Source organism: Tinamus guttatus, unplaced genomic scaffold (assembly GCF_059628265.1).
Source record: "Tinamus guttatus ecotype Peru unplaced genomic scaffold, ASM5962826v1 Tinamus_guttatus_pri_ptg000262l, whole genome shotgun sequence".
NCBI lineage: Eukaryota > Metazoa > Chordata > Aves > Tinamiformes > Tinamidae > Tinamus > Tinamus guttatus.
The window spans coordinates 64,228-80,614 of NW_028288796.1; the positions used below are offsets into that span (position 1 = coordinate 64,228).

The 16,387-nt window shown below is 35.5% G+C and overlaps 1 protein-coding gene across 4 annotated transcripts in view; it reads left to right on the forward strand.

Moving 5' to 3' along the window:
- The window catches only part of TNPO1 (transportin 1), a 47,635-nt gene that overhangs the window by 27,428 nt on the left and 3,820 nt on the right, over positions 1-16,387 (forward strand). For 2 of the 4 annotated variants that reach the window (XM_088527189.1, XM_088527190.1), the window contains 12 exons: positions 1,041-1,193; positions 2,313-2,538; positions 4,812-4,983; positions 5,778-5,864; positions 6,613-6,720; positions 6,920-7,078; positions 7,179-7,266; positions 8,306-8,404; positions 8,621-8,716; positions 11,686-11,761; positions 12,567-12,666; positions 14,138-14,212. In XM_088527189.1, coding sequence (XP_088383315.1) covers positions 1,041-1,193; positions 2,313-2,538; positions 4,812-4,983; positions 5,778-5,864; positions 6,613-6,720; positions 6,920-7,078; positions 7,179-7,266; positions 8,306-8,404; positions 8,621-8,716; positions 11,686-11,761; positions 12,567-12,666; positions 14,138-14,212 — 1,439 coding nt within the window. Of the gene's footprint in view, positions 1-1,040; positions 1,194-2,312; positions 2,539-4,811; positions 4,984-5,777; positions 5,865-6,612; positions 6,721-6,919; positions 7,079-7,178; positions 7,267-8,305; positions 8,405-8,620; positions 8,717-11,685; positions 11,762-11,837; positions 11,911-12,566; positions 12,667-14,137; positions 14,213-16,387 lie in introns of those variants that run through there. The other 2 variants (XR_015913522.1, XR_015913523.1) reach the window with 2 other exon arrangements.

The following is a 16,387-nucleotide window of genomic DNA, read 5'->3' on the forward strand; positions in this document are numbered from 1 at the left end:
GTAAGTCTGTATTGACATGTATCAATGGGTTTAAGAAAATGTCTGTTATTTGAAACTGGAAAATGAATGTGCCCTATTTCTGGGATCAGAGTAGAAAAAAAATGGAGTTTATTATTTGTTCTGGTAGTTGTTACCTTCCGGGTGGAACATTTCTGTGCCTTTGGGGGCTTACTAGCAGTTTGAGTTGAGTTCAGGATTTTTGAGTGTTAGCTCTGATACCTGTCTTGCGTACGCCTTCCAGGTGGATGCTTTTTGACGAATTTAGAAGGAAGTGAGATCCTGAGCACATAAGTGTAGTTTAAATTCTCTAATATAGGCAATTTTGTAAAACAAGCTTAGTATTAGATTTCTAAACACGATAATGCCACAACCAGAGCCAAATTTAAGGATTTCTGAATCATTTTTTGAAGCTTTTGTTGCTGTTTCTTTAATCTTATACTTGTAGCAAATAGAAGCTCATAAAGACATCTACAACCATTTTTGTGTGTGATCTTTTTCCTTATGTTGGTGTATTAGGAAATAGGACTGGAGTATAAGATTTAGTATAGAAACCACTTTCCTTGCAGTCTCTAGAGCTTTATGCTTTATTTGACCCATGGATCGCTCTTGAACTGGATTTAAAAAAAAAAAAGTTCTAATGTTTTCTAGTGTTTTCTAGTATTTTTTGCCATATCTCTAGTTTTAGTTAGTATGTTACATTCACATCGCAGACCTTCCCTCTTCCTTAATGTTACTCCATTCTGAAATTATGTAAAGTATGTAATGTTGCAGTGTAATGTTGGGGCTCTTATCTTTGTGTTTTTATATCCCTAGTGTATAAGTCTTATTAATGGCTATGTAAGTGCAGCAAAGCTAACATGAAGAGCCACAGTTTTTTACCAGAGCACAGTGGGCCACTGTGTCTTGTAGTAATTTAGAGGTGTTCTTCCTCTTGATGCCCGGAGACTACTTGCAGCTGAAAGTTAAAACAAGGATCATGCTGTCTGGCTAAGAGGGGTTGAGTAGTATGCAGAGATTAATGCTCCATTATTTCTCCTCAGGGAAATGTTCTGCTGCTGCTCTAGATGTCCTGGCCAATGTATTTCGTGATGAACTTCTGCCACACATCTTGCCCCTTTTGAAGGAATTGCTCTTCCACCCAGAATGGGTAGTCAAAGAATCTGGCATTCTTGTTCTTGGAGCAATTGCTGAAGGTAAGCTGGCATCACCTGTCAGGCTGTTGAGATTTTTGGCTGGTTCTAAAGAAACTTTGTAATTCCTTTTAGTGGATTTACTCATGCGGATAAGTCTATGTCTTTCTTGATGTGTTTTCAGTGTGTTGATTAAAACCTGCATCTGCTACTTGCTGACTGCGGTTTTTGCTTGATTTTTCGTTTTCAAAGCTATATATAGTTGGGAGGCTAAATAACTTTGATCATTTCCATTACTCCTTCCCTGTTGTGACTCTGCCGTAGATACTTATAGGTCAGTCATAAAATATTATCTTGGCCAGATGTAGAAGGAACACTCAATAATTTTAAGCCTTAATTTCATTTAATGCTTTCAAAGTTGGAAAAGACAGTACTCCCATGACTTGAGTCTACTGACCTGCTTTTTGTGGTTCCCAAGTTAAATGCAGTGATTCAGTTTCTTTGTACTTACTCAAAGGCTCGGATTTTTTTGCCAGTGTTTCCTGCTTCTCTCTGCATTTTGGAAACCTAAGTAGTATATTGGGACTATGCCGGGATTGTCCTTGTTTTACCATAGTATCTTTTTCTTTGCTGCTAGAGAACTTTTTTGTTGGTTTTGATTTCCAGTCAAACAAAGCAAAAGTAGGCACTTGTGGCAAACCTCAACTTGTTACTTCTGCCCTTGCTGATCCTAAGATGTAGATTTTTTTTGGTGGCCAATATTTGTGTAAAACTAGGAGAAAACAAAAAATATCTCTAAGAATCACTTTTAATGAAGTGACTATTTGCTCTCAAAGCTGAATCTGTTTTTCATATTTTTTTGTGGGAAGGGGTGTCACTGAGTGGACAGATGTTTCTGGTAGGATTAGTACAAATGTGTTTATTTGAATGTACTTGCTGTACTCCAGATAATAAAACAGAACCTCTGTTCTGGAGATCAGAGAAGCACTGAAGTAGAAATATGACTGAGAAGCATGTAAAATTGACTGGGCACTTTAAGTATTGCTTATGGTAAAGAGCTAACTGTGAATTAGGTAGATTGTATGTGATATGTTGTGAAACGTTTTACTGCATTTCAAGAAATAAATAAATGGAGGCTGTCTCTTGCTAACCGTGCCATGCGATATGGTGTTTTCCTGGCAGGCTGCATGCAGGGTATGATTCCATATCTTCCTGAGCTGATCCCTCACCTTATTCAGTGCCTCTCCGACAAAAAGGCTCTTGTGCGCTCCATCACCTGCTGGACGCTTAGTCGCTATGCACACTGGGTAGTTAGCCAGCCCCCAGACACTTACTTGAAGCCATTAATGACCGAGTTGCTAAAGCGCATCCTGGATAGCAACAAGAGAGTACAAGAAGCTGCCTGCAGGTGAGTAAAACAGCAAAAAGCACTCCTTTGGGCACTGCGTTTTCATGGGGCGCTCTTTTAGTGCCTGTTTTGGTAAATGCATGACTCCATTTTTAGCCACCATTTCATTTTTTCTTTTTTCCTGTTAAATTAAGTTCAGTTCGTGGCCTAGTCACAATTTCTTCTGAGTTCTGATAAAAATGAAAAAGTATGTCTGTCTCGACTGGTTTGATTTCATAGAGTGTTAAGCACTGAATTGAAATAATATACTGCAGTGTAAGAAAGCTACCTGTATGTGACACCTGGGTTTTTCAGTGTTTGAAGTTGCATGTTTCATTGACAACACCATTATCACTGACACTGTTCATCTGGCTTTTATATGTCTATATACAATCAGTACAGGTAACAATGGAAACCATCCTATCATTGACTTACTGGCATTGCTTCTGCCTGGCTTACTACCTGTTTTATATACCTCTTGCGTACACCTGGCAACTGAGGTTGCTTATATGTGGCTTTTAAACATTTGCTGTATTAAATTTTGTTGAGAGAGAGACTCCTCCTTCTTGAAGGGAAGATCCTAGGATATAAGATTCCCTTTTGCTCTTGTCTACTGATTCTGTTTATTTGTTAAGTAGAGGCCTCATTGCATTGTATGCACCTCTTGGGCAAGAAGCTCAGCAAGTTTTACATGCCAGTTTGTGTGGTCAGGACTGTACACAGCAGATTTGTCAAGATTTCTTCATAAAGCAGTATTTCATAATAAAGCATTGTCTGCATCTGAGTATGTGCTTAAAATGTGCTTTTGTAGTTTCAGTAGTGCATAAGGGCAAAGCTGGAATCAAAGTTCCTGTATTAGGTGCAATTAGATGTATCCTTGTCTGAGAATGAATACAATGAGTTCAGTGAAATTTATTAAGCAAGATCTGTGTGTTAAATAATCTTTCCCTTTTTGTCTCTAAACCTTGTCAAACATTTGGCTAGCAAATTTTCCTACTTTGATTCCAGCTATTTCCTACATCTCTCCTCAAAGTGATAATCTTCTGTTGTTTTCAGAATGAACATGAACATGGTGGTACAAGAACATTTGTGTCACAGATTTTAATCCAGGGAGACAGAGTTCAGTAAAATTGCGTAACACTTCTGTTCACACTTCTGTCATACAGAACAAAGTTAAAATGTGTATGTAGTTTAAAAAGATGTGTTGCAGTTGCTTAATATCTTTATGCAGTTCTTACAAAAGATACACAATAGGAAATGGGAATTGCTGAAGTAGTAGAAAAGAAACAAGGGAAATACTAAAATAATAATCCAACAGATTAAAAAAAATGTTAAAAAGGTTTTTTCAGAGTAAATTTTCATTAAAATTACTCCTGCAGTTAAAAAACAAACAGCTTACGGAAATCTGCTTGGAGGGGAATGTGCAGCTGTTGTAAGTCAAGTCATACTTGCTAGCTTTATAAATTGTAAGGACACATGGTGATCATAGTTGGAGAGGAGTATTCATTGCACCACTACAATGAACAGCTACACAGATTTTTAATGTCTGCTATATTGAAAAATGAATATAGAGTATTACAAATTTTTATAACCAACTTCTGTATCATCTCCGATATCACTTCCTTTTTCTGCTGCTTTAACTGGGGGTGCCCTAAAAGCTCTTGGACTTATGTATGTTCTCCTGCTCACATTTTATGCTTTTTTTCTGAAAAAGCATAATAATAGATGACACTGATGTTAATCATTTAAAGCATTCACAGTTGTACTGCACAAAAGGCATTTCTGTTGTTTGGTGGTAGCACTAGCAATTGGATTTTCACCCATTTTTCAGGTTGAAACAAGCAAGGCAAGTAAATCTTTTAATAACTCATGATTTAAAATCTAAATATTTCCCTGAAGTGGTATATGTGTTTCTGTTTTTTGTGCCGTTATGTCTGATGTCCATTTAATAGACAATCTGATGTGTGCTTTGGCCAAGGCTGGTCACAATTGTTCATGCACTGTCTTTGTTTTCTGTGTCTTTATGTGTTTCCCTGTGCAGTGACCTCAAAGCTATCCGATGTTGGCCTGGTGTCTGGCACAGTGATATTGGGGCTTGTAGGTGGGACTATCACACACAATAAATATAGCAGCTTGTTTTCTGGTTCCTGATATTTCAGTTAATGTATTGTAAGTTCTGGTACAGTAATTCTAGGGATTTTTCCTGTGTATGCCTTCAATTTGTATTGAATAGCAATGTGTTGTGATGTTGTTTTGTTTTCAAGGTACTGACTGACCTGTTTTTTTGCCCTCAGTGCCTTTGCTACTCTAGAAGAGGAGGCTTGTACAGAGCTTGTTCCTTATCTTGCTTATATACTTGATACTTTGGTCTTCGCATTTAGTAAATACCAGCATAAAAACCTGCTCATTCTTTATGATGCTATAGGAACTCTGGCAGATTCTGTAGGACATCATCTAAACAAACCAGTGAGTACCCCTTATTCTGTAGAAGCACTCACAGTGTTTTGAGAAATAGATTCAGTGTGCTTTGTGTGCTACAAAATGGAAATCCTGATCTTTCTATTTAGTTTTGGATCATATTAAATATTTACATTTTTTTGTCATATTAAATATTGACATTTACGTGTCAAATGCCTACATAGGCTGCTTGTAACTTGCCCACTATCCCAACCAATCCCGATTTTGAATACTACATTCTGTGTGTAGTCGCTTTTGAATTTGATTATTTTTTTTTCCAGTCTGAACATTTTTCAGGACAAAAGAGGTACCTTTAACAGTGTAGATACTAAAAAAGAACTTTGGAGAAGTAGGTAGATTGTGTTATGTGAATTCCTAATGACCAATCTCTTTTGGGGAACAGCTTTCAGTGCAACTAAGCAGTTCTCTGTGTGTGTTTTTCTAAATGTATTAAAGTGCATTGTTGCCTGACAGTGCTTTATCAGATGGTGGGAGAGACATACACAAAAACACGTCCTTTGGGCAAAGCACAGATAACATAGACAGATCATGTATTTTTTGTAGCATGTGTACTTACTTATTAATAGAACATACGTACATGTTATGTGCCTCTTTCATCAATAGAACAGCCATCAATTTTAAACAGATTGCAACAGTAATTGAGTTAGGGTACATCAGATTTTGTCTTTTGCCCAAAGAAAAATCTAAGTGATTCTTTATTCCACACTTAGTATATTTTGAGCTTGGAAAAACAAAATAAATTGAAATTGTTTCAGCAGCTGATGCATTTTCATCCTAAACAGGAGTATATTCAGATGCTAATGCCTCCATTAATCCATAAATGGAACATGCTGAAGGATGAAGATAAAGATCTCTTCCCTTTATTAGAGGTAAATGTTAAAAATTGAATATCCCTTATCAATTTTTTATAGGGATTAAACTTGCATTGCTACATAAACATTTACTTGGACATATGGCTATAAAAGCTGACAGCATTAGGCGTTTTTCATAACGGAGAAAATCTTGATGTGGTGCGAAAATCTTGGCCGAAAGAAAGGTTTAGCAAAAAGTTTAGATTTCTGCTGTTTTTGAGTAATTTATTTGGAATTCTTTTAAAAGGAAAAAAAAAAAGTGCTTCTTTCTTCTTTACCTTTTTTTCTTTTTTCTCCCTCTCCTTTCAATCCTCTATTAAAGATTTTGTTAGATAAGCCAAAGGCGTGAACTAGACCATGTAAACTGTTTGTTAAACCTTCAAAATCTGAAGCAGGAAAACTTTCAGAAACCATAGCCTAACTTTAATACTAAGGATTGTATGTGAGCAAGATGCTGCAGCTCAAAGCAAGTGTTAGCTGTGAATATTGTAGTTGCTGTATTCATATTCACTTTGTCAACAACATCTAAGATACTACTTCCGAGAAACTTTCTCAATTGGCATGCTTGAGAGAGTTACAGTTAGCTCACAGTTGACTTGGCTCAGCAAATAAGTACTGATTTCCTAGGTTATGTTCATTTAATCAGTTTTATATGACTCTGCTTACAGTGCTGACACTGCCCACCTCAACCTCTCATCCTGCTAGTAGAAAAGTGCTTGGAAGCGTGAGGAAAATTTGTGGCTTTTTTATTGTTTATTTATTCCAGTGCCTGTCGTCAGTTGCTACTGCCTTGCAATCTGGCTTCCTTCCATACTGTGAACCTGTCTACCAGCGTTGTGTAAATCTGGTGCAGAAGACCCTTGCACAAGCCATGGTATTTTTCTATTGCTATTCCTAGGATTTCAGAATATATCCTTCAATAAATGTATTAAGTATGTAATATTATGGTTGTGTAGAGGGGTTTATAGTATAACTGTTGAATGTCTACATGAAATTGCGGGCATGAATCTCTGCTTTTTCTTTCATGCATACTTTCATACATACTAGTTTTGAAAATGTGCTTCTTGTTGCAGTTGCACAATGCTCAGCCAGACCAATATGAGGCTCCAGATAAAGACTTCATGATTGTGGCTCTTGATCTGCTTAGTGGTTTAGCTGAAGGACTTGGAGGCAACATTGAACAGCTAGTGGCTCGGAGCAATATCCTGACACTAATGTACCAATGCATGCAGGTGAGATGAACCTGCTTAATCCTAGAATTTTCTTTCTTAAGAGAATCAAAACTACTGCTTGATTTTTTTTTTCTTTCCTCTTTTTTTTTTGTTTCTGTAGGATAAAATGCCTGAGGTACGGCAGAGTTCTTTTGCATTGCTAGGTGATCTGACAAAGGCATGTTTTCAGCATGTTAAGCCTTGCATCGGTATGTTTCTTTTTATGTATTAAATAATTTGTTTTACAAATAGTAAGAAGCCGTCTTAGGCATTGTTAAGCCAGCCTCTGTGACTGGCCTGGTTATGGTGGTGTTAGTTTTCATGAGTCTTTGTGAGCAGAAGTGTAGTCTTGCCTTATTTGTGTTTAAAAATGCATATTTTTCCTTTTAATAGACATTGAAGAGGTTCAGTTTTTCACTTTATAACACAATGAGCTGCCTGTTTTGCTGGAATAAAGCAATACAGATAGACTTTAATTAGAATAGTTGCTTTCTTTTATTAAATTCCTCAGTTTGTAACTTCTATTGATCTGCCGTAATTTAGTGCTATACAACTACTTACTTATGTACTAAAATTAGAAAGCTTAGAGGGAAAATTCATTTTTGAGCAGGGAAGTAGCATCAGTTACTTCCAAAATATTTGTTGTCTCCACCCTAAAGTACCCTAGAGATGCCCTCAGCTGGCCAAGTGAGTGTTTGAGTAGGCTGGGAACTGAAGATTTATTTAGGCATATGTCATGATCTTACCTTTGTGAATAACAATTTCTTGAAGAGCCTTTCATCAAGGAATTGATTGCTTTCTAGGCATTATTTTTAAGCATAGCTGAATAAGTAGCTCTCTACATGCTTTGAAGGTTCAACTATCTTATAAAATGTAGAAGTATTTGTATTTTTTTTGTTTGTTTTTGATTCCCCCTTACTTCCATCCCCAGAAGAAGGGAAGGTATTTGTAAGTTTATATAAAAAGGTAAAGCCTTATTTGAACCTTTTCAAAGCCATATTTTGAAAAGGCTTGTGTAGATCTGTTTAGATTCTAAAATCGAGGATAATCCACTATGTAGCAGAAATATACTGCTGAAATATAGCTCCCGTTAATTCATTTTTAACACTTACTAAGCGTTTAAATAGGCTTATGTGTTTTAAAAAAAAAAACAAAAAACTTTTATTGTGAGCTTATGGTATTAGGTACATGATGGTTGTATTTTGTGGTGATGATGATGGTGAGATTTTAAAATATTGTTCTTTGTAGCTGATTTCATGCCCATTTTGGGAACCAACTTAAACCCTGAATTCATTTCTGTGTGCAACAATGCCACCTGGGCGATCGGAGAAATCTCCATTCAGATGGGTAAGATTCTTTTTTGCTTTTAAGAGTCTTTCTTGAAAGTTTTTGTTTTTGACATGCTTTGGGTGTTTTGATTTTTCTGAGTGATACTTTCACATTGAAATTTACATTAAATTTGAGATTCTTCCTCTGATGTGAAGTTCAGTGTACTGGATCTATTGAGATTATGTATATTAATGTACATTTTCTTCCAAATCTTTTGTCTTTTGGCTATTTTAGGTATAGAGATGCAGCCTTATATTCCAATGGTGTTGCACCAGCTCGTAGAAATAATAAACAGACCCAACACGCCAAAGACGTTGTTAGAGAACACAGGTACCCAAAAACTGAAACATTCATGGTGAAGGGAATTAGGATTTTTTTTCTCTGTTTTAACTTTACAAAAATTACATAAGGAAATCACACCAGAACTAATTTCACTAGTGTGTATTGGACTTTTCTAAACAAAACCAAAAAAGTTTTGCAGAAGTTCTTACAAGTCTCAGTCTTGCAGCAAATCATCTGTCATATATCTAGATTATTAAAATTGTTGCTTTCTCACTGTGTAACTTGTATTTATCATTATCTACAGTTTTAAGTATTTTCTTAAAATTCTGCTTGTTTATTCAAGATGACAAATGTATGCAGTAACACATTTAAGAGCTAGTGGCCTTACTTTACACTGATTTTAATGTATGCATGTACTTATATATAATGTGTACTGTATATATAATGTCCAGTGTTTGAAGCAAACGTAATTGGCACAAAGAAACAAAAAATTAACTCTCTTAATTTACAAAAAAAGACTAGATTTAAATATATATATATATATATAAAATATGCATTAAATCTAGATCTGTGATGGATATTATCACCACAATGTAACTGAAATTATGTGCAATGTCTGGTGACTTGGTAACAAATTTCTGGAAAAAGGGCTAACAATGGCACACATGTTTATGCTCCAGCCAACACCTTTTGCTTAAAAATTGGGAGCAGTCTATAAACGCCTTATCAAATCCAAATTTCTGAGGCTTGTTTCTTTTGCATTTTAGAGGGCATGTTCTGGTATGAAGAGCACCTTCCATACTACAGGAAAATGCTATTAATGCCTTGAGATCTTTTTGGTGTACTATTTTATTAATAGCTAATCTTTCCATTTTTTCCTGCTTGATAGCTAATTATCATATGAGAAAGCAGTAATTTAGCCGTTACAACCTGACATAATTGAAAGCAATATAAGTTCAGTGCTACAGTTGCATTTTTATGAGCTAAACATGCGATAAATTGGAGAGAGATTTTTCAGTGTGTATTTCCCTCCAGAATATGGCGAATCTTAAGAGCTCCAGTTTCCCTAACCCCTTCTCTCCTTTCCCTTTCTTTCCCAGTCTAGTATGGAAGGTGAACTTGAAGAAAAATTAGCTAGATGTTTGGCATATTGTAGGTATTGCATTTTTAAAGGGATAATTTAGGAGTAAATACTTAACTCACTGTGAAGTATGCTATGGAATAGTATAGCAGTATAAAAAATAGATTTTTTTTTTATTTACACCCCTTCTTGTTCCCCCCCCCCCCAACCAATGGATGTGTAGTATCTGTAACTGACAGGCATCCAGTACTTAAATGCTTGCTTCCATTACTATTAGAGAATTTTTGGAAGCATCCAAATACTGACATTTTGTTTATTCTCTTAATAGTTACTTTAAATGTGGATGCATAACTGCAAATAAATGTTGTGTGGTGTACCTATTATAAGTTTGTTGTGGGATATTGTGCTGCGTGCCACTGGTATATGCTAGTGTATTACTGTTTCCTACTGTAGTATACTCTGAGCTATTAAGACACATCTCTTTATGGAAACATGACAAGACAGTAGCCAAAATTGCATAGAAAATGAGTACATGCAAGAATTTCAACTTTGACAGAAATTATATTTGCTTTTACAGAATGTTGCTGTGAAGCCTTAGGGGTGAAACCTCCGAGTGTACATTTTTTTAGAAGTAGTACTTTAATTGCAAATAACCCGTTTCATAATGCTTGAATTACATGCTTAAAAGCAATCTCAGAGAAAAGGCAGTTTCACCGATTAGATCTATTGAAAGCTTTAGATGCTGAACATTGAAATTGATTAGCATTAGAGAAAAATAATAGTATAATACCAGTGTACTGCAGCGTCTGTGGAATGAGTACACTTCAGGCTGCCAGTATATCCTACACCAAACTTTTTTTGGAGAAAGCATCATCTGCTTTATTGCATGTTTCATGAAACTGTTCACAAATGCCTGTTTAATTAGAGTGTTGCATAGTATGTCCCTTGAACATAGGTTTCCTTTCACTGCTTCATATAAATCTGCTGGATTTTAGTATTATTCATGTATTTTGCTTCAAGTAATCCTGATACATTATTCCCCACCCTCTCCTTTTTCTAAAGATTAATCTTCTGTGAGTTGAGCAAACACCATTAAAACACATTTATATGATGATGTTTCCTCGTGTCTGTCCCTCAGAACAAAGGCCCGAATGATTTAATCGTGCGGAGAAGCAGTTCTGCTCTTCGTGTGTCCTAGTGCCTTTGTATCAGCAGTCAGATTCTGGGCTGACTTCTGTGAAGAAGCCTCTTGAGAACAACAGAAAAATTGGGAGTAACCAATTTATTAGATGCAATTAGTTTCAGTAAACAACCACTTTAAAATAAAAACTCCGCCACATCCTGAAGGAAATAAGTATTTAGTCCTTACTGAGAAGGGCATCATTTATTACTTTTTAGATAGGCCCCAATGTGTATACTGTAAACATGTTTCTAAATATAGCTGTATTGATAGTAGACCAATTAAAATCTTGAAATAAATTTTTTTCAAAAGTTTATAATACTTAATATTATGATTGAATATTATGATTGAAAATACCTCATTCCTTTTTATCAAGCGCATCCACAATAGTACATTTGTTTAAAACTGAAAAGTGTACAGTAGTTAAACTGAATGCGAGTGCTACCTATAAAGAGGGCAGAATGACTTCTTGTTTCAAAAAGCCTTTGGATTTGAAATTGTGTTTTTGGTGTTCTCTCATTTACTTCTTTTTCTTTTTGCCCTGGAGAGTATACCATATATGTTGCTGCCTCTTATTTTTAGGGGGTGGTAATAAACAGCACTGGTGAAATCTTATGTTTATTATCATACACAGATTCTGTTGGTTTCTGTTTCTGAGTTATTTGTTGTTTTTTCTTTATTTTTTCTCCTTCCCCCTCATTTGCTCATGTCTTGGTTGGCGTTTGGTGGTGTATAACCGTGATTGCGTTACCTTAGCAATAACAATTGGTCGTCTTGGTTACGTTTGTCCTCAAGAGGTGGCCCCCATGCTACAGCAGTTTATAAGACCCTGGTGTGTATTATTCAATCTTTTTTTTTTTAATTCATTTTTCTTCACTCTTTCTTTCTTCTCTCTATCTCACTTTTAGATATATTTTCAGTTGGTTACAAAATCTCAATCCTTAATCATTGCCAACCATGTGACTAATCTTGTCCTATCAGGTTTGTGAGTTTTTAGTAGCACCGTCATGTATTCTTTATGTTGTGGCTAACGACTAATTTATGCATGGGATAAGATTGTCACATGCTTGCTGTGTAAAAGAGCTTGACTATGAAAGAGCATTTTAAAATCCACCAGAATGATAATACAATGCATGCAAATACTGTAAAAGTTAAATCGTGCATTACTTTACTTAAAATTCAGTCTGAGGCTTGAATTGCTGTTAGGAATTTATGTTTATAGACTTGTTATGTATAAAATAGTTTGCTTGCTGCTGTAAAAGTTAAATAACTGTTCTGTAAGTGGTATCTGACATAATTCATACTGTGGTAGTAATATATGTTCTGCTTCTAATAATGATAATTTCTATAAACATTTCAGATATATGTTTCTTGTGTATTTAATGGAATGTGGGTCACACTTTGTAACTGCATTTAGTGCAACAGGAGAACAAGATTCTGCAGATCATGCCTATTGTAAATAAGAGTAGTAAATACAGTGCACAACAAGCATTTTTCTATCTTCTAAGTGTTCAGAGTAGTGTTTCATATCATCTTATCAGTGTGACTTATTCCATCAAATACTGTTGCATAGTTCTGACTTAGCTGATTCTGTGACTTTGTCATCCAATTAACAGCTTTGCTCTCCAACTTATTAGGTGCACTTCTCTGCGAAACATAAGGGACAATGAGGAAAAGGATTCAGCCTTCCGGGGGATATGTACCATGATATCAGTCAACCCCAGTGGAGTAGTCCAAGTAAGATACTTGAATGGATATTTTTTTTTTGTTTATTCAAGTGAAATTTAGTGAATGCTGTAAATGGAGTATTAAAAAATTAACTTTGATGTTGATGCCCTGCAATACACGATGCAGCTTTCTTTTTGAGGTCAAGGAGGGCAGTGTTTATATTGCTAGTGATAGGCCTAGCGATACCTCAGGATTTCTATTTTGGTAATTATCATCACAGATAATAGGAAAAGGATGGAAGTGAGGTAGGCTTGTATTCAAATTGTGTGTCTTTAATTAAAGTGTAAAATACAAGTGTAAATAATAAGCCTTGATCAAAATAGCTGGATTTTGAGATTTTTGATGGTTTTTTTATTCCTATGTTGAGGGTCTGTAAGGAAAACTTAGAGCAACATTCTATAAATGAAATTATACTTTTCAAGATACAATCTAGGCTTTTTTAAAAAAAAAAAAAAAAGAGAGAGAGAGCAAAAAATAACCATTTAATTCTTAAAGCTGGACAGAGAAGACTGGACCTTGAACATACTGCTTTAAAGAGTCAATGGGACAAGGAAGATGTGTTTCTGTAAAATAAATATTGCATGTTTGAAATAGAACCGAATTTGCTCGTTAGTGTCCACAGCTCCAAAGTAAAGCTATTCCAGTGTAGTATGTAAGAGAAAAAAGAAGGTGGATTTCTGAAGAAGTCACTGTATTTTGTACAGAAAATATTATGCAAATTACTATTTTTTTTAATACACAGGTCTTCCCTCTTTCCTCTGCTTTCAGTCTTTCTCCCCGAAATGCGTGTGTCAAGCATCTGTCTTGTTTTAAAAATGTTCAGCTCATTTTCTAATGCCTGTTGCTAAGCATTGCCCTCATCTGCTGTCCGCTTGTTCTTTCATACAACTTAAGGAGGAAGGACTTAAGGACTTTTTCATTAACTCATTTCCTTCCCTGTAGTTATCTTCAGTTTCCATCCAAAAATATACATCATTGACTTAATGATTAAAGATTTGTTTTAACAATGTAGTGGGGGTAATGCTTGGGAGCCAGTGAGATTTGGGGGGTGAATGCTGAATGTTAAACATCATGTGTCCCAAAATTCTGACTCTTCCTCGAAGAAATACAACAGCTATTTTTTTTCTCTTTTTCCCCCAACTCAAAACTTGCCAGAAGAGTTGCTAATGTAGTTTTGAGTTGGCTGCTTGTTATAATTGGTTCTTGAACTTGGTCAGTGAACTAAGAATTAGACAGGTATGTCCTGGGAGAGGTTTTTTTTGTAATTGGTTTTATTTGATCACCAACTTAAAACATTCAAACATTCTTTTCTTACACTTATGCATACAATTATTTACCATTATTGTCTGAACTGATGGGAAAGTAAACCAATTGTCAATTGAGATCAAAGGCACTGTGTAGCTCATAGAATGAACACCAAGCATGGCATTCACACCTACAAATTGAGGATTCTAACCTGTCTGATTGTTTAATCTTATAGGACTTTATTTTTTTTTGTGATGCTGTTGCATCGTGGATTAGCCCAAAAGATGATCTTCGAGACATGTTCTGTAAGGTAATGTTTCTAGTATGACAGTATATTGTAACTGGCTGTCCTGGGTCTCCTGTTTCTTGTTTTTCACTTACTGTTCTTGTGATTATAAGGCTACTTTGAAAAGTCTTGAACTGAAAACAACATAAAGACCTGAAGTTTTTTATCTTTATGTTTTGTTACATATACTGAGTTTATTCCAAATTTTTTAAATACTGCAAAGCATCCTCTCAAGGAACTTCTTGTAATGCCCAGCCTCCTACTTTTGGATTGCCTTTGAAAGAACGGTGAATTTGTTTTGTTGTTTTTCTAACTATGTAGAAAATACTTTTTAAATATATATTCATATAAAAATAAATATAAAATTTATTTCTTTTAAGAAAATTTGTTTTGGTTATGGATGTTTATGTTTTGGTTTTGTTTGTGGCAAAAAAAAGCCGCAAAAATAACTATTATGAGAAAATAGCGAGTTGCGACTAAAAAAATATTTGCTGCAGTCCTGTTTTATTTATCTTGCTCCTGCGGAAAAATCAGATTTTAGGATTATTGATCCTCTGCAGAATCTTTTTCGGATGAGTAATGAATAGAGCAAAGCTTAAAGAAAAATGATACCAAGACCAAAAACTAGACAAACTGTCAATATTGTTTAGGGAAAAAACGATCATTTTGCTTTGTGTGTTTAAAAAGAAGAAAAAAACCCCACAGAAACAGATAATTTTCTTCGTGTTAGTTTTGACGAAGTTGTTTTGTTTTTTTTGAAAAAAGGTCAATATTCTCAGTTTTGTATTTTTGAGTATGTATATCAAAATTTAATGAGCCCTCTAAATTGGAAACATACACTTTTAGCTACTTACTGAGTTCATGGGTCACTATTGCATTGTCAAATGATTCAAACAATGCTGAGTGTGAAGATCAGAACAGGTACTAGAGATTTTGCATACCTTGCTGAGGAGCAAAGACAGAAATTTCTCCGTCTTAGATAGGAGACTTTTACCTGAGATGCTTCTAAGAAACGCAGAGCTCTGAGAGTTTAAATATCCGTAGGAAAACAACAAGTAACTGTAGTCCAGGGCAGTGTCTGTGTTGATTGCCCCAAGCAGTTTCAGTGCATGTTTCTGCACTGATGCTTCAACCCAGGAGGGAAGGAGCTTAGCTTACTGCAGCAAGTAGCCGTTCATGTTCTTTTCAAGAAGGCCACATGAGATGCAGTTAGTGCAGTTGAACTAAACAGTGGCTTTGATCACCTGGCATAGAAAGACATATTTGCTTTTGACAGTGTATTTTCCCTTTTGCTAGATTTTGTTTACTATGTAAGAAAGGAGCTGGGCCTTTCTTCAAGTGATAACATGTGACTTAATTCCTTGAGTGGGTGTTGATGAATCTGAATACATGGTTACTCTATTCCAGTTTCAAGTTTATACAAACACTTCCAACAATAATATGTGCTTTTGAAACAATGTGGAGAGGGAAAACTTTTTTGGAGTCCTAGAAAGCTTTCTCTTGCTAGTGGATGTTCCATTGTTTCTTTTATTTGGGAGCGCTAAAGCTGAGAAAAAAGCCTTGTGCTGCTAGGTGTTAAGATATGACACAGGCTATAATTTATATATATTGGCTGAAAAGCAAGACCCTGGCTGAAGATCACCTATTAAAACTGTACTGAAAAGTTGTTACAAGAGTCTATTCATTTGTACCTGAGCATTTGTGGCTTTTGTCGGCTTTTAGGTAGCTGGTAATCTGACTTTCTTTGTTGCGGGAGAGAGGAGGGTCTGGTTGTGGTCAGCAGGTGACCCTATCATCATGTCATTGTTTCCTACTTAGAAGCAGTTGTCCTCAAGAACATTGCGTTGAGGGTAAACTGGACACCATAAGCTTTAAATTCGTTATTACCTCATCCTCTTTGAGGATGTTTTTGTGACAGGTCATTTCTCAACTGAGTATCCTTGTGCTCAAAAACAAACAAAAAAAAAGCCTGCAACTTAGATCTGTGTGTTATTTTCTAGAAAGAGGGGCCATGTAATCTGCTTATATATATAAATATATCTTATATAAATATATATAATGTGTGTGTATATATACATTTGCCTTTCTCAGAGCAAAGAATAATGCCTTTTTGGCAGTAGCTTTTAAAATGGCAGTTTAGGTGATTTGTTATATTGGAAGACTCAGATTGAAAGGAGTTTGTTTGTTTGTTTTTTAAGT